Source organism: Phocoena phocoena, chromosome 8 (assembly GCF_963924675.1).
Source record: "Phocoena phocoena chromosome 8, mPhoPho1.1, whole genome shotgun sequence".
Classification (NCBI taxonomy): Eukaryota; Metazoa; Chordata; class Mammalia; order Artiodactyla; family Phocoenidae; genus Phocoena; species Phocoena phocoena.
In genome coordinates this window covers 95,676,837-95,690,411 of record NC_089226.1, presented here as the reverse complement: position 1 = coordinate 95,690,411, position 13,575 = coordinate 95,676,837, and the positions used below count along the sequence as shown (strand labels likewise).

At 50.2% G+C, this 13,575-nt stretch overlaps 1 protein-coding gene across 1 annotated transcript; it reads left to right on the top strand.

Annotated features, from left to right (window-relative positions):
- The first annotated feature begins 2,544 nt into the window (after positions 1–2,544).
- On the top strand, positions 2,545–5,938 carry CHST1 (carbohydrate sulfotransferase 1). Its single transcript, XM_065882960.1, has 2 exons — positions 2,545–2,641; positions 3,821–5,938. Exon 2 carries the CDS (start codon positions 3,863–3,865, stop codon positions 5,096–5,098), a length of 1,236 nt encoding a protein of 411 aa, XP_065739032.1. The 5' UTR covers positions 2,545–2,641; positions 3,821–3,862; the 3' UTR covers positions 5,099–5,938.
- Positions 5,939–13,575: the final 7,637 nt, after the last annotated feature.

The following is a 13,575-nucleotide window of genomic DNA, read 5'->3' as shown; positions in this document are numbered from 1 at the left end:
TTGGAACTGGAATCCTAGAGTTAAGTGGAGTCCCTTTAAGCCTTCTGTTTCCTGTCTTGGTGGGGACCAAAGGGTGTTGGATGTAGTTGAAGAGGGAGTGGGTCAGGGAGGAGGGTTCGAGCATGGACTCTAGAGCATACCGCCCGAGCTGGTATCCCGGCTCTACCTCTTACTAAGGGTGTGAGCTTGGGGAAGTTATCTAACCTTGCAGAACCTCAGTCTGCTTATCTGTAGAATGGGACTATGACCTCACAAGGTTAGTGAGGGCTAGACGAACTGATGCCTGGGAACGGAGCATATGCCTGGGAGAAACATCTTGAATGCCCAGTAAGTGCTTGCTTTCCTTTGTGTTATTTTATCCGTAGTGCCCAGAACAGTGCCTGGCTCATACTAGGTAACTAACATGCTTGTGAATAAATACAAAGGAAATACAGCAGAACGAAACAGCATTGCAACTAAAGAATGGACCCCTAAATAACTTAAAAATATTACTTTGCATGAATATTGGTGGCTTTCCCTCCCTGTTCTCCAAAGGTGTTCACATTTGTCTTGGGGCACTTGGAAAAGGTGGGCCTGCACTTTGCAGGGGAGTCACATTTAATGCAGAGAAGCTGTTCTCTCTGGGTACCGATGGAGACGGCACCTTCTGCTCTGGTGGGGTGAGGCAGGGTGGGATGGGATGTGGTCAGGGCTGTGGTGTTTCTCTGGTCACACTGGGAGTTTCCCTAGAATTTAGACTGTGCTTTCCCCTATTTACTGCCACCTGGTGACATGGTACTGCGTCCTCTAGGTACCAAGTGGAGTTTCATACTTAAAACAGGACTCCTAGGCCCCAGAGCCTCAGCCGGCCCCCTGCCATCTCACTCCAGCTTCTGTGCCCCTCCTCAAGCTTCAGCATGTTTCTTCCCCACTGTGCTGGTGTGAAAGGGCCACAGCACTGGCCTAAGAGTCTGTCCCAGAGGGATTCGAGTCTCTGCTACTTCTTCCTTGCTTACCATGCCCATTTGCTTAGTCTTTGAATCTTAATTTCATCATCTGGACAATGGGAGTGAGGACGGTGACCTTCCAGAGGGGGCTGTAAGGAATAACACGATGTGGCGAGTTCGGTGAGTGAGCCGAGCCAGGCAGCACTGCAGGTTTGGGAAATGAGGACCTACTCGCCCTGCCCTCAAGGGAGTCGTTCCATACAGGGGATGTGGGAAGCAGATTCACAAGGCACAGGAGTTCACCCCATCAGCCACGAGCCAGTAGATCGACCAGACCAGACAGCAAAGGGAAGAAACGTGCTCTAAGTCTCAGAAACCGTCTGAAGTCCCCTTCTAATGTCCGGTCCCTCTCATGCTGATTCACAAACAAATGGGGGGGGGGGCATTAATTGCATGCATGTTCGAAGACCAAGTACAGGTAACCTGGAGGAACAGTAAATCAAATCTCCTTAGAAGGAAGGAGAGTGGGCTCTGGGGAACCTGCTAGATGGGGGTAAGCCAAGCATGTGAGTTCAGGTAGGTTTCTCCACCTCTCTGTTTCTCAGCTTTCTCTTCTGTGAAATGGAGCCAATACTTTCCATGTAAAGTTCTTGCGGGGAATTGATGAGCTAGGGCGGGGAAACCGCTAAGCACTTAGGAAATACTCAGTAGACACTAACAAAAATAACGTTGCCATCTTGGTGTTTTAACTTAGGATCTGTGAAGAGCACCCAGATCCCGGATGCTCCCTGGTCCACTTTTGCTTTGAGTTTCAGGTAGCCGTTCTCCTCTCTCCGGGTGGCTAGAAGAGGAACCTCACTTCCTGGCTGTCCCCTCCTCTTGGGCCTCAGCGTGTGGGTGGTCTCGGCTGAGCCGCCGCTTCCGCCTGGAGATCTGGGGTGAGCACCCCTGTCCTTGCTGACTTCCGCTAACCCCCCTCTTGGGGAATCACTGAACAAGTTGAATTGCAAAGGGTCAGGATGCCCTGCTGATTTTAACTGCAGCACCAGTCTGGACTGTGCCCCGGCCCCATCTGCTGGGACGACTTTGACTCTGACTGTCTCGTTCTTGGGCACTAGCCGCTGTATTTGGTTGGGTCAGTCTGGTCACCAGAGCTGAACTGAGCTCGCCAGGCCTGGGGGTGTTTGCGGCCGGTGGAGTTCTTCGCAGCTCCCTCTGGTGGTAGCTGGGAGGGGTGCCTCCACGGGGGGCTTGCCCAAGTGGGGCACCAATGCTCAGCCAGCTGGGCGGGCAGGCTTGTCAGCTCCCTGCCCACTGGGGCGTGGTGTGAGCACAGGGACCGAGACTTGCTAGGAGGATATGGGTAGGGGGTGGAAGAGGTGGGTGAAGGAGGTGGGATGCAGCCCAGGCCTCAGAGGGCTGGATCCAGGGGATGAGAGATGGCAATGGGTTATTTGGAGCTCTGAGTCAGTGATAAATCTGGGAGAGCAGGCAGGGCCTTTGCTGTGCAGCCCTGGAGAGCTGTCTGTGGGGCGCAGGACACAGGAGAGAAGGGGTGGGGAGGGAGGAGCTTGGAGCCCCCCCGTTCAGCACCCCTGCCTTCCCTCTCTCCTTGCAGTCTTGTGGCCACAGGGCTGCTGCACAGGCAGTGACTGCCGGCTAGGCCTGGAGACCTGGCGGCTGCGGACTGCCCAGCCCAGAACAGCCCCTCTTTGGTGAGTCGTGGAGTCCTCTCTGCCCCGCCTTCCCCAGGGCTGGTCACTGAGCTAGCCCATCTCGGGGGGGGGGGGGGGGGCGCCTTTCCGACGCCCAGCTTAGCTCCTCTTCCCTGCTCTCCCCATCCCCCATGCTTTCTCAGTTCCTTGAGATGCCCCTTCTGTACCACCCCTTCCTCTTCTCACTGCCCTGCCTGGGTTCTCTGGGGCCACTGTTGGATCACAGTGGGGTCCCTGCGCTTACCCTGTGGGCAGAAGGGGGCGAGGGCCTAAAGGTGGAGGCCCTTGAGGACTGGCTGGGGGAGGGGTGCTGGAGCAACCAGTTCACTCTGCTGACAGGAGGGTCATCTGCCCCATGGCCTGGACCCCTCCCTCAGTGGCCAGGAGGAAATCCTGGAGGGCGCTGGGGCCCAGGAAGGGATGCGTCTCAGCAGCCCCTGGACCCTGTCTCTGCTCTGGGCCTGCTGACTCTTAGGGACTCCGTGAGCCCCGGGAGTCCTCTTCTGGAATAAGCTGGTCACCTGCATCTGTAACTTTGGGGGGGCAGGGAGGAGGGCATGACACAGTTGTCCACCTTTCCCGGCCCAGTAGGCATGGGATGCCCGCAGCCCCCCAACTCACGGTGTGCAGGGGTTCTTTCTGCATGAGGACTTGGGTCAGGGGGAGGCATCTGACGTGGACTCTTCTTCCTCTTGGGGGTGGGCAGGGGATGGAGGAAAGATGACCACCTGGGGAACCGGGTGCCAGCTCGTGGGGGTGAAGGAGATGCAGGTGGGCCCAGGAGACGCCGGCAGGGGTGGCAGACAGTGAGAGGGGAATGGCTTGAGCTGGGAACTGGTCATTCCCAAGTGTGGGAGTTGGGAGTGTTGGGGTCTTGCCCAGTCAGGCCCCACTGAGGAACCCAGCTCATGATAGGAGACCCCACAGCCTTCTGTAGGGTAAACCCCAGGGTATGGGAACCAGTCCCTAAAGGCTCCCAGGAGTTCCCAGAGAATGGTAAAGTCTGGTGCAGGAGCCATGTAGGCCTCAGATGCATGTGTGAGCACTGACGCAGGGAGCTGGAGCCCTTCCCCAGGCGGGCTGGACACCAGCTTCCCCAAGGGAGCAAGCCAGTGCCGCTGGCCTTGGGAGGCACCCAAGCCTGGCTGCTCCCTGATGGCTGCCCGCCTTTGCCCACAGACCTCACATGGTGGAGAAGCAGCCCCATGAAGGTGCCCAGCCATGCAATGTTCCTGGAAGGCCGTCCTCCTCCTTGCCCTGGCCTCCATCGCCATCCAGTACACGGCCATTCGCACCTTCACCGCCAAGTCCTTCCACACCTGCCCGGGTCTGGCGGAGGCGGGGCTGGCCGAGCGGCTGTGCGAAGAGAGCCCCACCTTCGCCTATAACCTCTCCCGAAAGACCCACATCCTCATCCTGGCCACCACGCGCAGCGGCTCCTCCTTCGTGGGCCAGCTCTTCAACCAGCACCTGGACGTCTTCTACCTGTTTGAGCCCCTCTACCACGTCCAGAACACGCTCATCCCCCGCTTCACCCAGGGCAAGAGCCCCGCGGATCGGCGGGTCATGCTGGGAGCCAGTCGTGACCTCCTGAGGAGCCTCTACGACTGTGACCTCTACTTCCTGGAGAACTACATCAAGCCGCCGCCCGTCAACCACACCACCGACAGGATCTTCCGCCGTGGGGCCAGCAGGGTACTGTGCTCTCGCCCCGTGTGCGACCCTCCGGGCTCCGCGGACCTGGTGCTGGAGGAGGGGGACTGCGTGCGCAAGTGCGGCCTGCTAAACTTGACGGTGGCCGCCGAGGCCTGTCGGGAGCGCAGCCACGTGGCCATTAAGACGGTGCGGGTGCCCGAGGTTAACGACTTGCGGGCCCTGGTTGAAGACCCCCGGTTAAACCTCAAGGTCATCCAGCTGGTCCGAGACCCACGTGGCATTCTGGCTTCCCGCAGCGAGACCTTCCGCGACACGTACCGGCTCTGGCGGCTCTGGTACGGCACCGGGAGGAAGCCCTACAACCTGGACGTGACACAGCTGACCACGGTGTGCGAGGACTTCTCCAACTCCGTGTCCACCGGCCTCATGCGGCCCCCGTGGCTCAAGGGCAAGTACATGCTGGTGCGCTACGAGGACCTGGCCAGGAACCCCATGAAGAAGACCGAGGAGATCTACGGCTTCCTGGGCATCCCCTTGGACAGCCACGTGGCGCGCTGGATCCAGAACAACACGCGGGGAGACCCTACCCTGGGCAAGCACAAATACGGCACCGTGCGAAACTCGGCGGCCACGGCCGAGAAGTGGCGCTTCCGCCTCTCCTACGACATCGTGGCCTTTGCCCAGAACGCGTGTCAGCGGGTGCTGGCGCAGCTGGGCTACAAGATGGCCAAGTCGGAGGAGGAGCTCAAGAACCCCTCCATCAGCCTGGTGGAGGGGCGGGACTTCCGCCCTTTCTCGTGACCAGGGCTCTGTGGGTGGGGGAGAGGGGGACACGGTGTCGGCTTTGATAAAATGGACCGTTTTGAACTGTTGCCTTACTTACCCCTCCCTCTCCCACCCCGTCTTTGTGTCCTCCCTACCCCCTGTCCAGACCCCGCTTCCTCTGCCTCTCTTTGTCTCTGAAATTTGCACTAAGTCTTGGACAGGAATCTCTGGGGCAGAGGGGGCCAGAAGTGGGGTCCAGCCCCAGCCCCACCCCGTTCAGACACAAGGATGTGTGTCTCTGGTAGATGGTGACAATGTTTACAAGCACCGCACTTACACATTCACACATGCGCGCACACACACGGGCACCTGAGAGGAGAGACACCCCAAACCACACAACTTCTGAAGCTTCTCCAACGGACGAGTGGCGAGGGTATGGTAGTTTTTGCACTGTCTTACTTCTACGAGGTAAGAAGTTAAAAACAAAAAGGCCACCTCTCTCTAATTTATGAATGGCGTTTATCCCTCCCCATCCTGCTTCTGCCCCCCGATGCCCACTGCCCCTCCCTCCCTTGGAGCAGAGAAACTGCCCCCTCCTGCCTGCCCTTGCCTGTCAGGTGAGCAGGTTTTTACTGTGAGGTGAATGTGGACCTTGTTTATTTTTTCCAGTCTGTGGCAATGCTGTTCGTCTGTCTGAGTCCTGTGGCTGCCCCTGGACCAGTGATGGCTGATAAATGTTATGGTTTTCTGATTGATCTTGGGGTCCATCTGTGATATTTCTTTGTGCCAAAAAGAAGAAAAAAAAAGTGGTTCGGTTTGCTAAATGAACATTGAAATGCTTTATATGTGTTTTCTGTAAATAAAAGAGTGCAATAATGTCTGAATATGATTATGGGACATTCTGAACGGGCAAAGGCAGAAATCGGTGGGGTCTAGGTGTTTCTGGCTTTGTGGAGGAGAGAGAAGGAGATGGAGGTGGGGATTCAATGACCAGTTGCTGGCTTTCAGAATTCATGTCACCCTCATCACCCTCAACACTGAGTTCACGGTTTCATTTCCCTCCGGTCAGTTGAGACCAGGCACCTTATAGCCAGGGGTGATGTTCAAAATATTTAACAAGTGGTATGGCTTGTCGAATCACTGTCTGGACATCCTGATGAGGTCCTGGTGACCCTTTCCTGTGCCAGACGTTACCTCTATTAATTGCTGGGTCTGTGGAAAGGATAGCCAGGTGGGGGAGGGATATTCAAGGGATGTGTTGGCCCAGGCCAGTGGCTGCTTACCAGTGGTCTGGAAGTATTCCAGGATTTTAACAAGTAGTGCAGGTGTACTGGTGTCTACACTGGTGGAACATCAGCTGTGCTTACTTCCTTTCCCAACCTTGGCAATCTAACAGCTTCCCCAGCTCTATTCCCAAGAAAACAGCTGGTCCCTAGGGTGGAGTTCACAGCTTTGTTGTCCTGGGACAGAGAGAGTCTGTCTGGGATTAGGTAGCCCCAGTGGTCTTGGGCTTCTCAAGCTTGGAAGAGCCGTTTTACCAGGTCACCCAGGGCAGTTCGGCCTTCAAAGGATTTATTTATGATAACCAAGCCTGCACGACAGAGAATCAGAAACCAGAGTGCTGGCCTGCTTTTAGGGTACAGACCCAACTCTCAGTGCTCTTGGAGGCCCCGCATGTCCTGACTCCTGCCCAACTCTAGTTTCACCCTCACCATGCTCCCCTTCACATTCACTCTCTGGTCTTCCTGCTTTCTTTTAATTCCTTGAACCCACTGAGGTTAGAGTCCCCAGTTTGTTCCCCTCCCCCCATAACCACACCCTTGGCTAGTGCCCTCCCTCCCACACTGATTTGGGCTCAGCCATGTGCCTTGCTTTAGCCAATGGGACAATAGTCAGAGTGATGGGTACAGCAGCATGAAAAGTACCTGAGCTTTGGGGCTTGTCCCTTTTTGCTGCCTTTTGGAAGCCTTTAACTGCCTTATGGAGGAAACCCAGGGTAGCTTGCTGGAGAATGTCAGACCATGAGGTGAAGAACAAAAGAGCCCCAGCCAATGGCCAGCCAGTTCCTCACTGACTTGGCAACTAACACAGATGCATGAGTAAGCCCCAGCCAAGGTCAGTGCCACAGTCTGGCTTAGACTGTTGGAACTGCTTTGCTGAACCCAGCCAAATTTCTGACCTACAAAACTGTGGGTTAAAAAAAAGTGGCTGTTGTTTGAAGCAACTAAATTTTGGAGTGACTTGTTACACAGCAGAAGCTAGCCAATGCACATGGCACTCTGGCTCATTTCAGGGTCTTTGCCTAGATCATTCCTTATGCCTGGGTTACTCCTATTCCCCTCTTAATCTAATTAATGTCTGCTTATTCTTTGGATCTTAGCTTCATTATCAACACTTCCTTGGTTTTATCAGATTAGTTCAGTTATCCTGATCATAGGCCCCGATATATCCTGATTTTAGGCCCTTATGGCACCAAGTACATCTCTTTGATAGTGTTTACCACAGTTGTAATCACACTTTTAATTGCGGGACCTGGCACACAATAGTATCCAATAAACATTGGTTGCATGAATAAAAGGAAAGGTAAAACAGGTGCTTCCCACCTGAAGCACCTGTTTTATCCCTCCTTGTCCTGGGCCTTCACTAGGGGGTGGTCTCTTAGGGGTCTGAATGAGACCTGAGGCAGGTAATGCCCTTCCAGCCTGTTTCTCACAAGTGACGGGGCGTTGAGGTGGGTTTTGTTCCAAGAATCCACATCACTCCCCCCTGTAGTCTATAATTCTTTCTAACTCCACACACCAACGTTGGCTTTCCTATTTCTTCGCATCGGTGCCATCAGCCACTTTGCCACTTGTTACGATTTCCAAGGTTAATGCTCAGAAGGAGAATAACAGTGAACAAACACATGTACAGAATTTTACAGTTTACAGAGCACTCTTCCCCCTCCTATTAGTCACACGTTTCCAGAGGCTGTTTCCTGCTGACACAGAGGCACCTTTTTCTAGCCAGGAAATGGTGGTCAGAGCACCACGTAGGCAGGGCTGGCCCCGCCCCCGCCTCTTCTGTGTGTAGCGTCTTGATGCCTTAGATCCTAAGGGGTAACTTCCTGGTCTTGTCCCCACACTCAGGGCTCCTCTCACCCCATGGCTCTAAGGGCCACGTCCTGTCAATTCTTTTCATCACGGCCTTCCTCTGTTTGTGTGTTCCCACCTGCTCACCCTAGTTTCTTTCCTTGCCACAGCAGACACTCTGGCCTCCTGACCCCACTTCCCTGGGACCCTGCGGAGCTCGCTGGGTGCCGCTTCCCATCACTCCAAAAGGTATTGTCCAGAACAAACCTGCCATTCCCCACTCATCCCCTCCCTGGGGAAGAATTTCTCCCGGCTGGAATGCCTTTCCTCACTGGAAAGGAAAAGATGTAATGAAGCCCCTTCACAGACGCACTGAGAAAACACATAGGCTTCTGTTTCCTGAGGGCTGAAAAACAGGTTGGAATCAAGTCCTCGTGGGCAGATAGCCAAGGTTTGGATGCACCAGGGGGTGTAGCTGCAGCCATGGGCTGAGTGGTTATTGGGGTGGGCTTTGCGCGTGTGTGTGTGTGTGTGTGTGTGTGTACACACGCAGCTGGGAGACTAATGCCCAAACGGAGGATCTGGCTGGGCTGGGGGCCTGCAGCCTGCCTGCCCAGGGCACACATGGGACAATTACCCAGGCTTCACAGGGCCCCTAAACCTTCACCAAAACCTCCAATCTGCCTACCCTGGCTCTCTCGAGTTGCACTTTTTGCTTCTGGGAGTTGTCCCCTGCAGATGACTTGACTTAATTACACTAGGTCTTATTCATCTTGGGAACCATTGTGATAAAAGGCATAGTTCTAGGTTCCAGTTCCATCTTTGTCACTCCTTGATGTGTGACCTAGGGCCCATCACTTAATTTTTCTGAGCCTCCATGTTCTTTTCTGTACAGAGGTAATTATTATAATACCTGCCTCAGAGGGCTACTCTGAAGATTGCATGGGGTAATGCATTTAAGTGCAGAGCACCGTGCTTGGTGTGTAGGGAGTGCTCGGTAAATGCTAGCCATTGTCGTCGTCATCATCATTACCATCATCACCATCATCTTCATCATCACCATCATCATTTTACCCATGGTTCCCAGGAGGATGCCTGGAATACGCTCAGTGAATATTTATCGGATGAATACACTTTTTGTGAGCTCTTTTTTGTGAATTACTGCTGACGCACAAAGTTACACCTGAACAAAATGGCACAGCTGTCAATGAAGTACCCTTATCAGCCAGGGCCTAGAACCGAAGGCTAACTAGGGGGAGACGAGTAGGGGACAGCCAGAAATGCCCACAGAATGGCTGCTAAGCATAAGGACAAGCTGGCCTACCCACAGGACAGTACCTGTAGGCTTCCAGCACCCTTAGAGGACTAACCCTCAAGAGTAGAAGTTGGCTGAGTTGACCTACCCTCTTCTGGCCACATGCCCCAAATTGTCTAACTTCCTGGGAAAATTGCTTGCCTGGGGATGGCCCCAAGTCAGCTGCTCAGCTGCTACGTCTAGGTCAGATGGACTTGGCCTTTCTGCCCCCTTTAAGGCACCTGCGTTTATGCTCCTTTTCCATTCATAAAGGACCATTTTTAGCATGGGGGCCCAGATGTCTTCTTCCTCTTGAAGGTCCAGGAGAGCCCACTGTCTCCAGCAACGAAGGATGTAGAGTTTTCTTAAGCCTGAATCTTCCAGCTTCCTGGAGTGGGTCTGGGAACAGCCAGACAACCACACCCAACCGTCGGAGGTTTCCTCCTCTGGTAAATTCCAGCATCAAATTCCACAGCCTTTGACAACAATGCCTTCTTCCAGCATTGCTTCCTGCTTTCTTCCTTCCCTGGTAACACCTCAGCCTTCAGCAATGTCACTCTGGCCTTGGGCTGGCTTTTGGAAGCTGGATGTGGCTTTGGGACAAGGACCTTTGCACGGAGGGGAACAGGAGGATTTAGAGCCATCCAGGAAGAGTAGAAAATGAGCAGTTTAGGTGACAGGAGACTCATCTTGAGAACTTGTTCTACTGCGTCTTGCTGGACAAGCCAGAAATCTACCCTGAGCCTCAGTGTCTCAGCTATAGCCTGGGGACAATGTTGTAAAAGAATGTGTCTTCTGCAACAGTTGGATATAGTGAACTACATATGCCCATATAGTCAAGTTAAACATATTGGCCAAATATGTCTCCAGACTTTAAAAAAAAAATCTGTTTATTCTGATGATTAGTGAGAAAGGTGTGTTAAAGATTTCACACTGTGATTGTGGATAGATTGATTTATCTATTTCCGCACGTAGTTCTGTCATTTTTTGCTTTATGATTTTGCGATTGTGTTTTTAGGTGCCTACAAATCTAAAATTGTCATATATTTCTGGTGATTTGAACCTTTTCTCATTATGAAGTGTTCCTATTTGCCATAGTAATGCTTTTGCCTTTAAGTCCATTTTGTCTAATGTCAATATAGCAACACTAGCCTTCTTTGGGTAGAATTTGTGTAATTTGATATTCTATCTTTTAGTTCATATACATGCCTTATAATTACTGATATATTTGAATTTACAGCTACCATCTTATTTTGTGCTTCCTATTTGTCTCACCCATTATTTGCTTTTTTAACCTTATTTTTGATTCAGTATTTTTTTTTTGTATATTACATCTTTTTCCCATCACTGATTAGAAATTTACATACCTGTTTCTATTTCTTTAGTGGTAATTAGAAATGGCAAATTCCTTACTCAGTTAATCCAAGTCTAAAATCAGTCAATATCTTTACCCTTCTCTTGAAAAACACACTTAATACCTTAATACACTTTAATTCCATTTGCCTTCTTTTAAACTCTGTGATTGTTGTGATGCTTTTTTTTTTTTGCGCTACGTGGGCCTCTCACTGTTGTGGTCTCTCCCGTTGCGGAGCACAGGCTCCGGATGCGCAGGCTCAGCGGCCATGACTCACGGGCCCAGCCGTTCCCCGGCATGTGGGATCTTCCCGGACCGGGGCACGAACCCATGACCCCTGCATCGGCAGGTGGACTCTCAACCACTGCGCCACCAGGGAAGCCCTGTGATGCATTTTTAAAGCGTTATATGTGGTCCTTCATTGACTTTTTCTAAATGATCAACTTTATTAGGGTGTCATTTACACACAATAAACTTCACTCATTTTACGTATACTGTTTGATCAGTTTTGCATAGCAATACACCACCACAATCAAGACGTAGAAAAGTTCAACTCCCAAATTCCCTTGTGCCCTCTTGCAGTCAATCTTCTTCCCCAACCCCCAGAATTTGACAACCATTGAACTGCTTTCTGTCTCTATAGTTTTGACTTTTCTAGGATTTTGTATAAAAGGACTCATAAATATGTAGCCTTTTGTGTCTGGATTCTTTTACTTAGTTGACTATTGATAGTCATTCATGTATTAGTGGTCTCTTTCATTTTATTGTTGAGTGCTCACCATTCCTTTATATAGACCCAAATTTCCACCTGATATCCTTTTCCTTCTACCTGAAGAACTTCTTATTTAATACTTCTTGGAGTACAGGTCAGCTGATGATAAATTCTTCCAGATTTTCTCTAAAAGTCTATTTTGCCTTCAATTTTGAAAGGTATTTTGGTTGGCTTTAGAATTCCAACTTAGTAGTTATTTTCAGCAATTTAAAGATTTTGATTCACTGTCTTCTGCCTTGTATTGTTTCTGATGAGAAATCTGCCATAATTCTTATTTTTTTCCCTTTATATATAATATCTCTTTTTTCTAGCTGATTTTAAGATTTTCTCTTTATCCCTGGTTTTCATCAACTTTGATTATAATGTGCTTTGGTATGTTTTTCTTTATCATTATTCTTTTTGGGGTTCATTAAACTTCTTATATTTGTGGATTTATAGTTTTCATCAAATCTGGAAAAGTTTCAGCCATTTTTTTCTTCAAATATTTTTTTTCTGTCCCCCCACCCCCCCCCCCGCCTTTTCTGAGATTTTGATTACACGTATGCAAGGCACCTTGACATTGTCCTGCAGGTGACTAATACTTGTTTATTTTTTTCCAGCCTTTTTTCTCTCTGTGCCTAATTTGAATAATTTCTAATCCTGTGTTCTCAAGTTGTCTGATTGTTTCTTTTGCCATGTCTAATCTGCTATTAATCCCATCCAGCATATTTTTTTATTTCATATTTGTATTTTTCCTCTCTGTATGGCCCTTGGCCATGTCTTTTATTTTATACGTTCTATTTTTCCTCATTGTATTCATGTTCTCCTGTACATCTTTGAACATTTTTAGAAGACTTATGTCTCAAAGTTCTTGATGACTAATTCTATTATTGCTGGGTCTGTTTCTATTGATTAATTTCTTTTCCTCCTGGTTATGAGTCATATTTATCTGCTTCTTTTGCACGCCTAGTCATTTTAATTGGATGCTGAATGTATTGGTCAAGGGCCAGGCAAAGACAGAAACCACAGCAGTAATTTCAACAGGGACAATTTAATATAATTAATTATTAGCAAGTAAAATATGATTAATTACTAAAAGGGTTGTAAAGGAGGACTCTAAGGAATAGAAGAATAACACATTCAGGAAGTCCCACTTCCTCTGGGGCTGAAGGAGAGTAAAGAAGGAAGGAATTAAGAATTTGGAAGAGGCATCCCCCACGCCTCCTGCTTAGATCCAGACCTTGTTGGAGAAGATGTGGCTGCCACAGGAACACTCAGCCTGCCAGAGGAGAAGAAACTTTCCAGAGGGTGTGGACCAGAGAGTTCCATAATGGCAGTCCACCAGGTGGCTGAAAAACTCACTAGAGGGTGTGATGGGGAGGGGGAGTCATAGCTGATCTAAAGGATCTGCCTGTCAAGTGACCAGTAAGCTAGGGAACTGGTGGGTCAGCATAAGTCTGCAGTAAGTGGTCTATTGGGTTTCTGGAGAACTTGTTGGAGAATGAGTGCCACTAGGCTTCCTAAACACCACGGATATCTGTGGAGATAAAACACAGCAGAACCAGGAAGAGAAACTCCTTCCTCAACAATGGTCTTTTAGTGATACCTCCTCACCTGCTCCAGCACCCTTTAAAGACAAAAATCTCACATAACACCAAATGGCAAAGGAGATAGGTATTGAGGGCCCATCTCCAGTATCACGAAGCAGGACATAGAAGGGTGCATTTAGAGCCAAGAGGCAACAACTGGCATACGGACATTATACATTTTCTCTTGTTGAAAGCTGAATTTTGTTGGATTCCTTTATAGAGTATTGGAGTTTGTCTGGGACACAGTTTAGTTACTTGGGATCCTTTCAAGGCTTAATTTTAAGCCACTACTAAATTGTGACCCTTCTAAGGACTCTATCCAATGTCCCATGTGTTGTGAGGTGTCACCACACTATATGGTGGGAATATGAACTATTTCCCTCTCTGTGTGGACTCCTGGATTTTTTTAGTCTACTACTTTCCATTGATTCTTTCCTGCCCTTGTAGAGTTTCA